We start from the raw sequence: 19144 nt of genomic DNA, 5'->3' as shown, positions 1-19144 counted from the left end.
CGGAGGAAATAGCGGAGGTACTTAATGAATACTTTGCTTCAGTATTCACTACAGAAAAGAACCTTGGCGATTGTAGGGATGACTTGCAGTGGACTGAAAAGCTTGAGCATGTAGATATTAAGGAAGAGGATGTGCTGTAGCTTTTGGAAAGAATCAAGTTGGATAAGTCACTGGGACCGGATGGGATGTACCCCAGGCTACTGTGGGAAGCGAGGGAGAAGATTGCTGGGCCTCTGGCGATGATCTTTGCATGATCAATGAGGACAGGAGAGGTTCCGGAGGATTGGAGGGTTGCGGATGTTGTTCCCTTATTCAAGAAAGGGAGTAGAGATAGCCCAGGAAATTATAGACCAGTGAGTCTTACTTCAGTGGCTGGTCAGTTGATGGAGAAAATCCTGAGAGGCAGGATTTATAAAAATTTGGAGAGGCATAATATGATTAGGAATAGTCAGCATGGCTTTGTCAAAGGCAGGTCGTGTGTTACGAGCCTGATTGAATTTTTTGAGGATGTGACTAAACACATTGATGAAGGTAGAGCCGTATATATAGTGTATATGGATTTTAGCAAAGCATTTGATAAGGTACCCCGTGCAAGGCTTATTGAGAAAGTAAGGAGGCATGGAATCCAAGGGGACATTGCTTTTTGGATCCAGAACTGGCTTGCCTACAGAAGGCAAAGAGTGGAGATAGTTAAAGTGACTTACTAGGGTTAGGAACAAGGGGCTGTGCAATAAATAGCTTTGTAGAAAGAAACAAAACTTGGTGACGGTGAGGACAATATGAGTGAGGTTGATGTTCTGGAGCATGTTGATATTAAGGCAGAGGAGGTGTTGGAGTTGTTAAAATACATTAGGATGAATAAGTCCCCGGGGTCTGACGGAATATTCCCCAGGCTGCTCCATGAGGCGAGGGAAGAGATTGCTGAGCATCTGGCTAGGATCTTTATGTCCTCGTTGTCCATGGGAATGGTACCGGAGGATTGGAGGGAGGCGAATGTTGTCCCCTTGTTCAAAAAAGGTAGTAGGGATAGTCCGGGTAATTATAGATCAGTGAGCCTTATATCTGTGGTGGGAAAGCTGTTGGAAAAGATTCTTAGAGATAGGATCTATAGGCATTTAGAGAATCATGGTCTGATCAGGGACAGTCAGCATGGCTTTGTGAAGGGCAGATCATGTCTAACAAGCCTGATAGAGTTCTTTGAGGATGTGACCAGGCATATAGATGAGGGTAGTGCAGTGGATGTGATCTACATGGATTTTAGTAAGGCATTTGACAAGGTTCCACACGGTAGGTTTGTTCAGAAAGTCAGAAGGCATGGGATCCAGGGAAGTTTGGCCAGGTGGATTCAGAACTGGCTTGCCTGCAGAAGGCAGAGGGTCGTGGTGGAGGGAGTACATTCAGATTGGAGGGTTGTGACTAGTGGTGTCCCACAAAGATCTGTTCTGGGACCTCTTCTTTTCGTGATTTTTATTAATGACCCGGATGTGGGGTAGAAGGGTGGGTTGGCAAGTTTGCAGATGACACAAAGGTTGGTGGTGTTGTAGATAGTGTAGAGGATTGTCAAAGATTGCAGAGAGACATTGATAGGATGTAGAAGTGGTCTGAGAAGTGGCAGATGGAGTTGAACCCGGAGAAGTGTGAGGTGGTACACTTTGGAAGGACAAACTCCAAGGCAGAGTACAAAGTAAATGGCAGGATACTTAGTAGTGTGGAGGAGCAGAGGGATCTGGGGGTACATGTCCACAGATCCCTGAAAGTTGCCTCACAGGTAGATAGGGTAGTTAAGAAAGCTTATGGGGTGTTGGCTTTCATAAGTCGAGGGATAGAGTTTAAGAGTCGCAAGGTAATGATGCAGCTCTATAAAACTCTGGTTAGACCACACTTGGAGTACTGTGTCCAGTTCTGGTCGCCTCACTATAGGAAGGATGTGGAAGCATTGGAAAGGGTATGGAGGAGATTTACCTGGATGCTGCCCGGTTTAGAGAGTATGCATTATGATCAGTGATTAAGGGAGCTAGGGCTTTACTCTTTGGAGAGAAGGAGGATGAGAGGAGACATGATAGTGGTGTACAAGATATTAAGAGGAATAGATAGAGTGGATAGCCAGCACCTCTTCCTCAGGGCACCACTGCTCAATACAAGAGGACATGGCTTTAAGGTAAGGGGTGGGAAGTTCAAGGGGGATATTAGAGGAAGGTTTTTCACTCAGAGAGTAGTTGGTGTGTGGAATGCACTGCCTGAGTGAGTGGTGGAGACAGATACACTAGTGAAGTTTAAGAAACTACTAGACAGGTATATGGAGGAATTTAAGGTGGAGGGTTATGTGGGAGGCAGGGTTTGAGGGTCGGCAAGCCTGTAATGTGCTGTACTATTCTATGTTCTATGTTCTAAAAATTCTATGGGGATAAACTACTTTTACACCAAGAATAGTCGTGGGATTAGTTCAGTTTTAGAGTTCTAAAGGGTAAAGGATTTTTCAGGGCTTTCAGAAGGAGTCCATGGAAAGCGGCTTGCTGGGCCATTCTTAAATGGAACTAGTATGGAGTTGATGGGTCATATGGCTGCCTTCCCTTGTATAGCTATTCTTTGTTTCTGTGAATGGGAAAGAGAGAAGACATGTAGGCACCCTAATCCTTGCAGCATAGAGTCTGGTTCCAACTCCTTGTATTGAAAACTGGGACTTAATTGGATATGGTACTGACACTGTGACCACTGTCAGAAGATAGCAGTTCCACACCATTCTCCCTCATTCTTCTGTCTCTATTCTCCAGCTTTTCTCTTTTTCTCTCTCCTCTCTCTCTCTCTCTCTCTCTCTCTCTCTCTCTGTCCCTCACACTCACAATTTTAAAAACTTTCTCTTCTAAAATACTTAATTGTTATGTCATAATACAATAAAATCTACAGTAATGTATGATTTTTAAATACAATTGCACGATAGTTTTCAATAATTCAGCAGGGTAAGTTATGGGTGATAGATAATACTTTTTGGAGATACTTAAAAAATAAACTGGTTGAAGGTTTTACTACTCTTTTATGTAATAGTTACTTATTTGGAAATTTTCTATTTGAATCAAAGCCATATTTCTTAAAGTCTGGAAATCTTTCTTCAGGCTCTTAAAGGTTTGAAAGCTCTTGTATGCAAGATGGGTGCAAAACAGTTTGCCAGATATTCACTTTAGGCCACAGGTAGTGACAATGCAAGGGCTGGAGAGGCTTTGATAATACTTTTGTATTCAAGATACAAACGTTTGTATATTCAAGATTGTTTACTGTCATTTGCAGTACACAAGTGTAAAGGAGAATGAAAAATTTGTTACTCTGGAACTGATGCAGCACAAAAAGAACACAATAAAACAAAGTACACAATAAATATAAGAACCATAAGGTATAGGAGCAGAATTAAGCCATTTGGGCTTTGTCTGCTCTATCATTTCACCATGGCTGATTTACTATCCCTCTCAATCCCATTGTCCTGAATTCTCCCCGTAACCTTTGACACCTTGTCTAATCAAACTCTGCTTTCAATGTACTCAAGGTACATAAGATAGCTTAAATACATAGATTGATCGTGTATCGATAAAGTCAGGCAAGGCATAGGAGTGTGTTTCTAACCCAGACATGGTAATCACACTGGTGAAACCAGCTGACGTTGACTTTGTACACTTAGATTTTACATATTATCTTCCACTCTCGGCTGTCATTTGGAAACTCCATTTTGTTTCTTCTACTCTTTAAATCTCTGTTTTTAATGTTTAAAAAAACTTATGTTGTTACAGGCAGCATTAATGGCAACCTAGCAATGCTTTATATGAAACATAGAATCATTGAGTCAAACAGCACGTACAAAATTCCTTTGGCCCACTATGTCCATGCTGAATGTCAGGTACCTATCCATGCTAATCCCATTTCCAAATTTGTAGCTTTCTATGCAATAATGATTAAAGTGCTTGCTTAACTGGTTCTTAAATGTGAGAACATTCATCTCTACCATCCAGTCAGACAGGGCATTTCAGATCCTTAGCAACTACACCTTTCCCGAAACATATGTCCTTTGTACATAAACACAAGAGATTCTGCAGATGCTGGAAATCCAGAGCAACACACAAAATGGAAGAACTCAGCAGGTCAGGCAGCATCTGTGGAGGGGAATAAACAGTCGACGTCTCGGTCCAAAATGTTATTCCCCTCCACAGATGCTGCCTGATGTGCTGAGTTCCTCCAGCATTCTGTGTATGTTGTCCTTTGTAGGTACCTTTGTTTTGGGAAAAGCTCTCTGCTACTTGACTTACTCTTGGTAAAAGAATGATATAGTTGGCACAATAAAACATTTTGTTGGAACAAAGCTCTGCTTGGAAGACTGATTATATGGTCTTTTGTCATTAATAGCATGGTCCGCGTATTAATCCTCTACACCCACCCGGGGTGAAGAGACGCACGGTCAGTCTAGAAACCTTTGCAGCTCACCACCATAATCAACAAAGAGCTCTGGTAATGCGACAGAAGGAGTATAACAGGTAGGCAAAAATAAAACACACACAGAATTAAATATCAGTGCCTAATTTAACAATTGAGGCTTTCCACAAAAGAAAATTAATCATATAGTACAGGATTAGCTGAAAGCAATCAAAAACTCCAACATTCCTGAGTTCAAAGATGTTTGACAATAGACAATAGGTGCAGGAGTAGGCCATTCAGCCCTTCGAGCCAGCACCACCATTTACTGTGATCATGGCTGATCATCCACAATCAGTACCCTTTTCCTGCCTTCTCCCCATATCCCTTGACTCCGCTGTCTTCAAGAGCTCTATCTAACTCTTTCTTGAAAGAATCCAGAGAATTGGCCTCCACTACCTTCTGAGGCAGAGCATTCCACAGAACCACAACCCTCTGTGTGAAAAAGTTTTTTCTCAACTCCATTCTGAGTGGTCTACCCCTTATTCTTAAACTGTGGCCTCTGGTTCTGGACTCCTGTTTGCTGCTTGGGGGGATCTTATTGCCCTAGTGAAGTTAGTGGGAACAATTTGTTTTCATTGAAAGGAACAAAGAAACATGAACCACAAACAGAAATAACCACAGAAACAAACAAGGTTGTACTGTACTTAGGAATAAGAGTTTAAAATTTGCCATTTGTAATGTTAATGAGTGTATGTTTGACATGTTGACTTGACTTTCATTTCCCTTGTTTTTGTAATGTATTTGTTCTGAATACATAAAAGGGCACGCAAACAAATATCAAATAAACACACACAAAATGCTGGAGAAACTCAGCAGATCATGCAGCATCCATGGAGATGAACAAACTGTTGACATTTTGGGCCAAGACTCTTCAGTCATATCAAATAAACATGTTGAACTTTGACAAAATTCTTTTAGGTTGCTGGGATAAGAGGGGATACTTGGGTTTATTATTTGTATGGTTTTTCATAAATTCTATTGTACTTCTTTTTTCCCATAAATGCCTGCAAGAAAGTGAATCTCAGGGTAGTATATGGGACATGTGCTGTGTGAACTTTGATAATAAATTTACTTTATATTTGGAAAATTGCAAACGTCACTCCAATTTTTAAGAAAGGAGGAAGGGAACAGAAAGGAAATTATAGAGAAGTTCGTCTGACTTCAGTGGTTGGGAAGATGTTGGAGTCAGTTGTTAAGAATGAGGTTATGGAGTTTTTGGTGACACAGAACAAGATAGTACAAAGTCAGCATGCTTTTCTTAAGGGAAAATCTTGATTGTTGAACCTGCTGGGATTAGAAACATAGAAACATAGAAAATAGGTGCAGGAGTAGGCCATTCGGCCCTTCGAGCCTGCACCGCCATTTATTATGATCATGGCTGATCATCCAACTCAGAACCCCGCCCCAGCCTTCCCTCCATACCCCCTGACCCCCGTAGCCACAAGGGCCATATCTAACTCCGTCTTAAATATAGCCAATGAACTGGCCTCAACTGTTTCCTGTGGCAGAGAATTCCACAGATTCACCACTCTCTGTGAAGAAGTTTTTCCTAATCTCGGTCCTAAAAGGCTTCCCCTCTATCCTCAAACTGTGGCCCCTCGTTCTGGACTTCCCCAACATCGGGAACAATCTTTCTGCATCTAGCCTGTCCAATCCCTTGAGGATCTTATACGTTTCAATCAGATCCCCCCTCAATCTTCTAAATTCCAACGAGTACAAGCCCAGTTCATCCAGTCTTTCTTCATATGAAAGTCCTGCCATCCCAGGAATCAATCTGGTGAACCTTCTTTGTACTCCCTCTATGGCAAGGATGTCTTTCCTCAGATTAGGGGACCAAAACTGCACACAATACTCCAGGTGTGGTCTCACCAAGGCCTTGTACAACTGCAGTAGTACCTCCCTGCTCCTGTACTCGAATCCTCTCATTATAAATGCCAGCATACCATTCGCCTTTTTCACCGCCTGCTGTACCTGCATGCCCACTTTCAATGACTGGTGTATAATGACACCCAGGTCTCGTTGCACCTCCCCTTTTCCTAATCAGCCACCATTCAGATAATAATCTGTTTTCCTATTTTTGCCACCAAAGTGGATAACTTCACATTTATCCACATTAAATTGCATCTGCCATGAATTTGCCCACTCACCCAACCTATCCAAGTCACCCTGCATCCTCTTAGCATCTTCCTCACAGCTAACACTGCCACCCAGCTTCGTGTCATCCGCAAACTTGGAGATGCTGCATTTAATTCCCTCATCCAAGTCATTAATATATATTGTAAACAACTGGGGTCCCAGCACTGAGCCTTGCGGTACCCTACTAGTCACCGCCTGCCATTCTGAAAAGGTCCTGTTTATTCCCACTCTTTGCTTCCTGTCTGCTAACCAATTCTCCACCCACACCAATACTTTACCCCCAATACCATGTGCCTTAAGTTTGCACACTAATCTCCTGTGTGGGACCTTGTCAAAAGCCTTTTGAAAATCCAAATATACCTCATCCACTGGTTCTCCCCTATCCACTCTACTAGTTACATCCTCAAAAAATTCTATGAGATTCGTCAGACATGATTTTCCTTTCACAAATCCATGCTGACTTTGTCCGATCATTTCACCGCTTTCCAAATGTGCTGTTATCACATCCTTGATAACTGTCTCCAGCAGTTTCACCACCATCGACGTTAGGCTAACCGGTCTATAATTCCCCGGTTTCTCTCTCCCTCCTTGTTTAAAAAGTGGAGTTACATTAGCCACCCTCCAATCCTCAGGAACTAGTCCAGAATCTAACAAGTTTTGAAAAATTATCACTAATGCATCCACTATTTCTTGGGCTACTTCCTTAAGCACTCTAGGATGCAGACCTTCTGGCCCTGGGGATTTATCTGCCTTCAATCCCTTCAATTTACCTAACACCACTTCCCTACTAACATGTATTTCGCTCAGTTCCTCCATCTCACTGGACCCTCTGTCCCCTACTATTTCTGGAAGATTATTTATGTCCTCCTTAGTGAAGACAGAACCAAAGTAATTATTCAATTGGTCTGCCATGTCCTTGCTCCCCATAATCAATTCACCTGTTTCTGTCTGCAGGGGACCTACATTTGTCTTTACCATTCTTTTCCTTTTTACATATCTATAAAAGCTTTTACAGTCCGTTTTTATGTTCCCTGCCAGTTTTCTCTCATAATCTTTTTTCCCCTTCCTAATTAAGCCCTTTGTCCTCCTCTGCTGAACTCTGAATTTCTCCCAGTCCTCAGGTGAGCCACTTTCTCTGGCTAATTTGTATGCTTCTTCTTTGGAATTGATACTATCTCTAATTTCTCTTGTCAGTCACGGGTGCACTACCTTCCTTGATTTATTCTTTTGCCAAACTGGGATGAGCAATTGTTGTAGTTCATCCATGCAACCTTTAAATGCCTGCCATTGCATATCCACCGTCAATCCTTGAAGTGTCATTTGCCAGTCTATCTTAGCTAATTCACGTCTCATACCTTCAAAGTTACCCCTCTTTAAGTTCAGAACCTTTGTTTCTGAATTAACTATGTCACTCTCCATCTTTCTTTCTTTCTTTTTAAATCTTTTTATTGAGTAAGTATACAAAAAAGGTAAGCCATATAAACATTAATACAATGTTAAAGTATAATAAAATTCCAAAAGATAACAATACCAAAAAGAAAATACTACAAACAATGTAATTTAAGCATAAGAAACCAAGATAACATAATAGTATACTAGATTTTATATATATCAATGGAAAAAAAGAAAAAAAAAACCCACCGTGCAGCTAACTAAAAGCAAAGCAAAGCAATGGGCTAACTTGAAACCAAACAGAGTTAAACTTAAAATCACGTCCTCAATCCCGACCTCCATTAAAACAGTGAAAAAAAAACAAGAAGGGTAAATATTACATTAAATGAAAATATCGAATAAAAGGTCCCCAAATCTGTTCAAATTTAAATGAAGAATCATAAAGGTTACTTCTAATTTTCTCCAAATTCAAACATAAAATCGTCTGAGAAAACCAAAAAAAGGTAGTTGGAGCATTAAGCTCTTTCCAATGTTGTAAAATACATCTTTTCGCCATTAAAGTAAGAAATGCAATCATTCTACGGGCTGAAGGGGAAAGATTACTAGAAATTTTAGGTAGTCCAAAGATAGCAGTAATAGGGTGAGGAGAGATATCTATATTTAATACCTTAGAAATAATATTGAAAATATCTCTCCAAAAAGTTTCCAAAGTAGGGCAAGACCAAAACATATGAGTTAAAGAGGCTATCTGCCCCGAACATCTATCACAGAAAGGATTAATATGCGAGTAAAAACGCGCTAACTTATCTTTGGACATATGTGCTCTATGAACCACTTTAAATTGAATTAGGGAATGTTTAGCACAAATAGAGGAAGTATTAACTAATTGTAAAATCTGCCCCCAATCATCCACAGAAATGGTAAGCCCCAATTCCTGTTCCCAATCTACCCTAATCTTATCAAATGGAGCTTTCCTAAGTTTCATAATAATATTATAAATCATAGCCGATGCACCTTTCTGACATGGATTAAGGTTAATTATCGAATCTAAAATATATATAGGAGGAAGCATTGGAAAGGAAGAAAGTATAGTACTTAGGAAATTTCTAACTTGTAAATATCTAAAAAAATGTATTCTTGATAAGTTATATTTATTAGATAATTGTTCAAAAGACATAAGGGAACCATCTAAAAATAAATCCAAAAACCGTAAAATACCCTTAGTCTTCCAAGTTTGAAAAGCGCGATCCGTAAAAGAGGGAGGAAAAAATATGTTACCTAAAATAGGAATCGCTAACCCGAATTGATTAAGATCAAAAAATTTTCTGAATTGAAACCAAATGCGCAAAGCATATTTAACTATCGGGTTAGAGACCTGCTTAAGGCGTTTCGAATCAAAAGGAAGAGAGGAACCTAAAATAGAACCAAGTGTATAACCCTGAACAGATTGTAATTCCAATGCTACCCATTTAGGAATAGATAGTATGTCCCGGTCAAGTAACCAAAATTTCATATGTCGAATATTAATAGCCCAATAATAAAATCTAAAGTTAGGTAATGCTAAACCTCCATCTCTCTTAGCTTTCTGTAAATGTATTTTACCCAGTCTCGGATTCTTATTCTGCCAAATAAATGAAGAAATTTTAGAGTCAACTTTATCAAAAAAAGATTTAGGAACGAAAATTGGTAATGCCTGAAACACATATAAAAATTTTGGCAAAAAAAACATCTTAACTGCATTAATACGACCAATCAAAGTTAAATATAAGGGAAACCATTTAGATGAAAGTTGAGTAATATGGTCTATTAATGGTAAAAAGTTAGTCTTAAATAAATCTTTATGTTTACAAGTAATTTTAATCCCAAGATATGAAAAGTAATTATTAATCAATTTAAATGGAAATTTATAATATAAGGGAAGATGTTTATTAATCGGAAAAAGTTCACTCTTACTAAGATTTAATTTATAACCTGAGAAAAGACCAAATTGTGCTAATAACTCTAAAACAGCAGGAATGGATCTCTCAGGATTAGAAATATATAAAAGTAAATCATCAGCATAGAGTGATAATTTATGGGACTTTAATCCCCGAGTTATCCCAGTAATATTTGAAGATTCTCGAATAGCAATTGCAAGAGGTTCTAATGCAATATCAAATAATAGGGGACTAAGAGGACAGCCTTGTCGAGTACCACGAAAGAGAGGAAAAAAAGGTGAGTTTAAAGAGTTAGTACGAACCGAGGCTACAGGGGAGTGATATAACAGTTTAATCCAGGATATAAATTTCAAGCTAAAATTAAACATTTCAAGCACCTTAAATAAATAAGGCCATTCTACTCTATCAAAAGCTTTCTCGGCATCTAAAGAAATAACACACTCAGGAACATTTTGTGAGGGAGTATAAACGATATTTAACAATGTACGAATATTATAAAAAGAGTAACGACCTTTAATAAAACCCGTTTGGTCTTCCGAAATAATAGAAGGAAGTACTTTTTCTAGTCTATTTGCTAATAACTTAGAAAAAACTTTAGAATCAACATTTAATAAAGATATTGGTCTATAAGATGCACATTGAGCAGGGTCTTTATCCTTCTTTAGTATTAAAGAAATTGATGCTCTATTAAAAGATTCCGGAAGTTTACCAAGTTTCAAAGAAGCCTCAAAAACCTTATAGAGCCAAGGAATCAATAAAGAAGCAAAACATTTATAAAATTCAACGGTAAACCCATCAGGGCCAGGAGCTTTCCCCAGATTCATAGAAAAAATAACATTCTTAATCTCATCCATTGTAATGGAAGTATCTAATAAAGAAGACATATCCTGTGAAATCTGAGGGAAGTCTAACTTATCTAAAAAATCATTCATATATTTAGAATCTCGAGGAGACTCTGATTGATATAAAGAAGAATAAAAATCACAAAAGGTTTGATTAATCCCCACATGATCCAATATCAATCGATCATTTTGGTTATAAATCTGATTGATTTGAGATTTAACATAATTAGATTTCAATTGATTAGCCAGCAGCTTGCCAATTTTATCACTGTGAACATAAAAATCACTTCTTGTTTTCTTTAATTGGTTTACAATCGAGGACGAGAGTAGTAAACTGTGTTCCATTTGAAGTTCAGTTCTTTGTTTGTATAGCTCCTCAGAAGGAGCCATAACATATTTCTTATCAATTTCTTTAATCTTGTCCACAATTGCCATCTCCTCCTGCTTCTGTTTCTTCCTCAAAGCAACGGAATACGAAATAATCTGACCCCGAATATAGGCTTTAAAAGTGTCCCAAAGAGTGTTAACCGAAATATCTTCTGTATGGTTAATTGTAAAAAAAAGCTCAATCTGTTCATTCATAAAATTAACAAAGTCCGAGTCCTGAAGCAACAGCGAATTAAAACGCCATTGTCTATTGTTTGGTATATTGGCCATAATTTTAATAGAAAGCTTAAGTGGAGCATGATCCGAAATGGTTATAGAATCATAATCACATTTAATCACTGAAGGAATGAGACGAGAATCAATGAAAAAATAATCAATTCTTGAATAGGAATGATGAACATGTGAAAAGAAGGAAAAATCTTTTTCCTGAGGATGCAGAAAACGCCAAATGTCCGTCGACCCAGAATCAGAAAGGAAAAAATTAATCAAATTTGCAGATTTATTAGGTAAAGTCCGTAAAGGAGCCGAACGGTCCAAAGCTGGAGATAAACAGGTATTAAGATCTCCGCCCCAAATCAATGAAAACTCGTTCAAATTCGGAAACTGATCAAACAATGATTTATAAAATTCCGGACAATCCATATTAGGAGCATAAACATTAACCAAAACTACTTTTTTATTAAATAGTAAACCACTAACCAATAAAAATCTACCATTCGGATCAGAGATAATATCCTGTTGTATAAAAGTAACTGAGGAATCTATAAAAATAGAGACGCCTCGAATCTTAGCATTAGAGTTCGAATGAAATTGTTGTTCCTTCCAGAATTTGAAAAAACGTAGTCTGTCCCCCCTCCGTACATGGGTCTCTTGTAAAAATAAAATTTGTGCTTTAAGTCTCCGGAACACTTTAAAAACTTTTTTTCTTTTAATAGGATGATTAAGACCATTAGTATTCCAGGAGACAAAATTAATAATAGACTCCATAAATCCTAAAGTCAACCCACAACAAGGAGGATTGACAATAGGCGCGACCCACAAACCCGGAGAGGAAACAGAACATACAAAAGATACCGGGGAAAAGGACGCAACCAGTACTTCAATAATGTATATAGCCCAAAGAGAAACAAACTAAAACGTGAAGCCCCTCCCACCACCCCCCACCCCAAGACCCCAAGGCAAAATCTAAAGCAGACCCGCCAGAAAGAAGCAAGCGCTAAAACTACCCCCATGACTTCCGGTATACGCTCCCTAAAAAAAAAGGTATAAATATGAAAAGGATCAGCTAATTGTAAAACAGTAAAAAAATAAGTAAAAAAAAAAGTTAGCTCAATTAAAATACACACAGAACAGAACAAAAGCCGGAAAATATATATTAAAAAAAAACCACAATAAACCTCAAACTCATGAATAGACACAGCAACAAAAAAAATAGGATTATTAACATAAAGTGATTATAAAAAGCAAAACAGAATAAAATTTAAAAAAAAACTACAAAATTTAAGGCCGCACAGGAAATACGTAAGATGACAAAAGGGAAGTAACCACCCAGAATCCCCTGGGAAAAGAAAGAAATGACGCAGTTAAAAAGAAAGTTTAGCAGCCATATTAAGAAATCAAAAGTAAACTTTTCTGCCCAAATAGGGCACAGAAAAGTTAAAACCAACCAATTCACAGCCTCCGATCAACGGAGATAATTAAAAAAAAAGGCAATTAAGATGTTGAAGATGAAAGTTGATCCAGATAACTCTGGGCATCCGATGGAGAATCAAAAAAACGAAGGGCTCCATCTAACATGCGAATCCTTAGACGTGCAGGGTACAGCAGCGCTGGTCTTAAATCCATCTTATAGAATTCCGACATCACGGATCTGTAACGGACCCGTTGGTCCCAGATTGGTTTACTGAAATCTTCCACGAATCGGAACTTAAGATCGGAAAAATCAATGAAACCTTTAGATCGAGCGAATCGAAACAGTCTCTCCTTGTCTTGAAAGTAATGAAAACGTAAAATAACATGCCTAGGTCTATCTGACCTAGACGAGTATGATGGGATTCTGTGAACACGATCCAGTAGCGGTGGTTGGTCAGGAAATACAGTAGGGAATGCATCTTTTAAAAGTTGAGAGAAATATTTCATGGGGTTGTTAGCTTCAACAGCTTCCTTCACGCCAATCATTCGTAAATTCTGCCGTCGCATTCTAGATTCCAAGTCAGAGTTTTTAAAAGTCAAAAAGTCAAGTTTCTTCTTCATTACATTAATTGTTTCTTCGATTTTCCCCATCTTAAGCTCACTTTGTTGCGCGAATTTTTGAAGATCAGATATAGCCGACTGATGTTCCGCAATACATGTTTGCATCTTATCAATTAAATCGGCAATTTTCTGGAAATTAGTTGAGATTTCCGTATGAATCAGGTCTTTAACAAAGCCCGCAATTTCCGTACGAATCATCTCCCTAACAGAGGTTGAAATTTCCCTCTGAATTAACTCCGATATCGCTTTCAAAGTCACCGGTGATTCAGTCGGGGGGAGATCCGTAGCTTTCGGTTTAACCGGAGGTTTACCATCCTTGCCGTTTTTCCCGTTCTTAGACATAGCAGATCTAAGTATCATCCAATTGTCAGAGAATTCAGTTTAATTCAAAGTATTGTAAAAATTGATGCCTTAATGGTTAATTAAAGTATAGCTGACCATAGAGAAAAAAAAACTCAGAGGTAATGGAGCGAGTCAAGAACGCGACTTCACTCCATGAGCGCTACCGGAAGTCGACCACTCTCCATCTTAATGAAGAATTCCACCATATTATGGTCACTCTTACCCAAGGGGCCTCTCACGACAAGATTGCTAATTAACCCTTCCTCATTGCTCAAAACCCAGTCCAGAATAGCCTGCTCTCTAGTTGGTTCCTCAACATGTTGGTTCAAAAAAACCATCCCGCATACATTCCAAGAAATCCTCTTCCTCAGCACCTTTACCAATTTGGTTCATCCAATCTACATGTAGATTGAAGTCACCCATTATAACTGCTGTTCCTTTATTGCACACATTTCTAATTTCCTGTTTAATACCATCTCCGACCTCACTACTACTGTTAGGTGGCCTGTACACAACTCCCACCAGCGTCTTCTGCCCCTTAGTGTTACGCAGCTCTACCCATATCGATTCCACATCTTCCTGGCTTATGTCCTTCCTTTCTATTGCGTTAATCTCTTCTTTAACCAGCAACGCCACCCCACCTCCCCTTCCTTCATGTCTATCTCTCCTGAATATTGAATATCCCTGAACGTTGAGCTCCCATCCCTGGTCACCCTGGAGCCATGTCTCTGTGATCCCAACTATATCATAATCATTAATAACAATCTGCACTTTCAATTCATCCACCTTATTACGAATGCTCCTTGCATTGACACATAAAGCCTTCAGGCGCTCTTTTACAACTCTCTTAGCCCTTACACAATTATGTTGAAAAGTGGCCCTTTTTAATGCTTGCCCTGGATTTGTCGGCCTGCCACTTTTACTTTTCTCCTTGGTACTTTTTGCTTCTACCCTCACTTTACACCCCTCTGTCTCTCTGCACTGGTTCCCATCCCTCTGTTGTGAACTAACCTCCTCACGCCTAGCCTCTTTAATTTGATTCCCACCCCCCAACCATTCTAATTTAAAGTCACCTCAGTAGCCCCCGCTAATCTCCCTGCCAGGATATTGGTCCCCCTAGGATTCAAGTGTAACCTGTCCTTTTTGTACAGGTCACGCCTGCGCCAAAAGAAGTCCCAATGATCCAAAAACTTGAATCTCTGCCCCTTGCTCCAATCCCTCAGCCACGCATTTATCCTCCACCTCATCGCATTCCTACTCTCACTGTCGCGTGGCACAGGCAGTAATCCCGAGATTACTATCTTTGCGGTCCTTTTTCTCAACTCCCTTCCCAGCTCCCTATATTCTCCTTTCAGGACCTCATCCCTTTTCCTACCTATGTCATTGGTACCTCTATGTACCACGACCTCTGGCTCCTCACCCTCCCACTTCAGGATATCTTGGACACGATCAGAAATATCCCGGACCCTGGCACCAGGGAGGCAAACTACCATCTGGGTCTCTAGACTGCGTCCACAGAATCGCCTATCTGACCCCCTTACTATTGAGTCCCCTATCACAACTGCCCTCCTCTTCCTTGCCCTACCCTTCTGAGCTACAGGGCCAGACTCTGTGCCGGAGGCACGGCCACTGTCGCTTCCCCCGGGTAAGCTGTTCCCCCCAACAGTACTCAAACAGGAGTACCTATTGTTAAGGGGCACAGCCACCGGGGTACTCCCTATTACCTGACTTTTCCCCTTCCCCCTCCTAACCGTGACCCACTTGTCTGCCTCCCGTGGCCCTGGTGTGACCACCTGCCTTCCACTCCTCTCTATCACCTCCTCGCTCTCCCTGACCAGACGAAGGTCATCGAGCTGCAGCTCCAGTTCCGTAACGCGGTCCCTTAGGAGCTGCATCTCGATGCACTTGGCGCAGATGTAGACGTCCGGGAGGCTTGGAGACTCCAGGGCCTCCCACATCCGACACCGAGAACAGCAAACTGCCCTCACAGTCATAATGCCCCTCTCCTCAAATAGCAACAGAAAATGAATGTCAAACCTTCCTCGCCTCGCCCGCTTCCGCCTAAGCCCGTTGAGCTGAAGCCTTTAAGTCTTCACTCTGCTCCCGGCTCACTCCGCAGCCCGCAAACTATGCTGCCCGCTCTATGAGGCTTTGTTCCTTTTAAATCTGCCGCGCTGCACTGCCCGACGTCACACGCCTGCGCAGTCCCGCCTCTCTGGACGCCGTTGGAGAAAAAAAATAACGAAAATTTCAAAAATGTCTTTCTCGGCACTCCCACTCAGACTCTCAGACTCCTTCTTTGAATCCTTGAATTCTTTGAGGAGATTACACGTAGGATAGATAAAGGGGATGCAGTGGATGTTGTATATTTGGACTTTCAGAAGGTGCCACACGTGAGGCTGCTTACCAATTTAAGAGCTCATGGTACTGCAGGAAAGTTACTGGCATTTACAGCATTGGCTGAATGGTAGGAGGCAGCAAATGGGAATAAAAAGATCCTCTTCTCGTTGGCTGCCTGTGACGAGTGGTGTTTCGCAGGGGTTGGTTTGGGATCACTTCTTTTTCTGCTGTGTATCAATGTTTTAGGTGGCTTTGTTGCCAAGTTTGCAGATGATGTGAAGATTAGTGGAGTGGCAGGTAGTGTTGAGGAAACAGGTAGGGTACAGGAGGACTTAGATTAGAGAATGGGCAAGAAAGTGGCAAATGAAATACAATTTTGGAAAATGCATGGTTATGCACTTTGGTAGAAGAAATAAATGTGCAGACTATTTTCTAAATGGAGAGAAAATCCAAAAATCTGAGATCCAAAGGGACTTGTGCAGAACACCCTAAAGGTAAACTTGTATGTTGAGTCAGTGATGTGGAAGGCAAATACAATATTAGCATTCATTTCAAGACGTCTAGAATACAAGAGCAGCGATGTGATGCTGAGGCTTTATAAAACACTGGTGAACAGTTTTGGGCTCCTCATTGAAGAAAAGATGTGCTGGCATTGTAGAGAGTTCAGAGGACTTTCACAAGGATGATTCCGGAAATGGCAGGGTTAACTTATGAGTAATATTTGATGGCTCTGGTCTGTACTCACTGGAATTTAGAAGGATGAGGGGGGATCTCATTGAAACCTTTCAAATGTTGAAAGGCCTAGACAGAGTAGATGTGGAAAGGATGTTTCCCATGGTGGGGGAGTCTAGGACAAGGGGGCACAGCCTCAGGATAGAGGGGTGCCCATTTAAAACAGAGATGGGGAGAAACTTCTTTAGCCAGATAGTGGTGAATTTGTGGAATTTATTACTGTGGAGGTCATTGGGTATAGTTAAGGCAGAGATTGATAGGTTCTTAATTGAACATGCCAACAACGGTTAGGGGGCGAAGGCCAGGGTGTGGGACTGAGGAGGGGAAAAAGGATCAGCCATGATTGAATGGCGGAGTAGACTGGCTGAATGGCGGAATGGCCTAATTCTGCTTCTATGTCTTATGGTCTTATGGACTTTGACTTTGACCAGGGCAGATGCGATTCATTAAAGCAAGAGAGGTGGTGGCTTTATAATTCAGTAGATCACTATGTTTAAGTTAACTATGAATGTGCTGCTTCAGCTCAAACCCTGCTGTAGTTGCAGAATCTCGGACACATCACTGCCTGGGGTGAGCAGGCTGCCCTGTTGTTACTTCAGTGAACTTCCAGCACCTGAATGAGATGCACATGGAAACTGGGCTGTCGCTTTCCTCCAAAAGTTCCCTCATGTTGACCCTCAAAGTTAGTCCCCAGCTGCTTTTTCCAACAACTCCCGTTGGACTTCAAGAGGTCCACTTTACTTAACTGTGAATGGTTTCTGGACAAAAGAGCACTTTCATGCTGGTGGCAGGTGAAAGTATGGGTTCATTGGTTTCCTGGTTTAGGGAATACTTGTCAGTTGTCTTGTAATACAAATTTCATTCCATATAAGTTAGAACACTCAACACAGAACACAGTCAGCACATAGTGTTCACCGAATAGGATGCTGAAATATGCTAAATGTCTTCTGCCTGCACACGATCCATATCATTTCATTTGCTGCATATCTAAAGGTCTCATGATTGCACTATTGTATCTTAAACATCACTATAGTATCTAAATGCCAGATTGTAAGTTTGGAAAGCGACAGGGAATGGCACAACTCTGGAATATTAATGTTTGGCATTAAACAAAAAAGTGGCAAATTACACTGGTCACAGATTATCGTGAATAAGCTTGCGAAACTATCCACAGCAAATTGCATTCATATAGCATTTCTGAAATGGGAAAAACTGAAAGACGTTCTGAATAGTCATCACCTGTAATGAAAAAGCTTGACATGTGACTCATTGACAAAAGACAGTATTTGCCTGAACAACACTGGAACATTTTTATTGGTGTAAAACGCTCCCATCGTTATTGAAACAAATTAAGCTTCTTTTGTTTCCCTGGCAAATTCTGCACCAGGTTACAGTGCCTATATTTTGAGATAGTATGTAACATCGCTAAATGAATCTCCAGGTTATGTTGCTCGGATACAGTTGCTGTGATAAAAGGTTCTGAATGTCAACTGTCAACATGATCTTTTATTAGCCCACAGCTCTATTTAACAAAGAATTCTCCTGCGTGGGCCACGTGTGGCAAAGTAAATTTAATGATAAACACACTTCCTCTTCAACATATTGGTGCTGGTTGTAGAGAGTGCCAGGCAACCACTGGCTTTGTGCAGTTGGTGGGTAAAGCATCTTGGTTCTTATGTTCAAATGCATGCCTCTCTCATTGAAGACCAGGAAAATCTCTCATTCATCCAAATGTTGGATTACAATCTCCTGGAATTAAAATTTGCTTCCATTTGAGTTTGAATTTATTTAAATCTACATCCATCCCACAATGAGAGGGAGTAAAAATCTTTGTGTTATGTCTCAGTCGCAGTGTACAGACATGTGAATTTATAAGTCTAATGGCTTGTAGAAAGAAGCTGTCCCATAGCCTGTTGGTCCTGGCTTTAGTGCTGTGGTACCATTTGCCAGACAGAGCAGCTGGAACAGTTTATGGTCGGGGTGACTGGTGTCCCCAATGATCTTCCAGGCCTTCTTTCTGCACCTGCTGCTGTAAATGGAAACATAGAAACATAGAAAATAGGTGCAGGAGTAGGCCATTCGGCCCTTCGAGCCTGCACCACCATTTATTATGATCATGGCTGATCATCCAACTCAGAACCCCGCCCCAGCCTTCCCTCCATACCCCCTGACCCTTGTAGCCACAAGGGCCATATCTAACTCCCTCTTAAACATAGCCAATGAACTGGCCTCAACAGTTTGCTGTGGCAGAGAATTCCACAGATTCACCACTCTCTGTGTGAAGAAGTTTTTCCTAATCTCGGTCCTAAAAGGCTTCCCCTCTATCCT

General features: G+C 40.5%; 1 protein-coding gene across 2 annotated transcripts in view; it reads left to right on the top strand.

The window, feature by feature from the left end:
• The window catches only part of LOC134356657 (proline-rich transmembrane protein 3-like), a 212486-nt gene that overhangs the window by 161712 nt on the left and 31630 nt on the right, over positions 1–19144 (top strand). Inside the window, exon 5 of one of the 2 annotated variants that reach the window (XM_063067645.1) lies at positions 4387–4514. The exons of the other annotated variant lie outside the window; for it this stretch is intronic. Within the exon in view, the coding sequence (XP_062923715.1) occupies positions 4387–4514 (128 nt within the window). The remainder of the gene's footprint in view (positions 1–4386; positions 4515–19144) is intronic. 2 annotated transcript variants of the gene reach the window in all.

Source organism: Mobula hypostoma, chromosome 15, assembly GCF_963921235.1.
Source record: "Mobula hypostoma chromosome 15, sMobHyp1.1, whole genome shotgun sequence".
Taxonomy (NCBI): Eukaryota; Metazoa; Chordata; class Chondrichthyes; order Myliobatiformes; family Myliobatidae; genus Mobula; species Mobula hypostoma.
The sequence above is the reverse complement of the archived record's forward strand: the minus strand, read 5'-3'. Positions and strand labels throughout refer to the sequence as shown.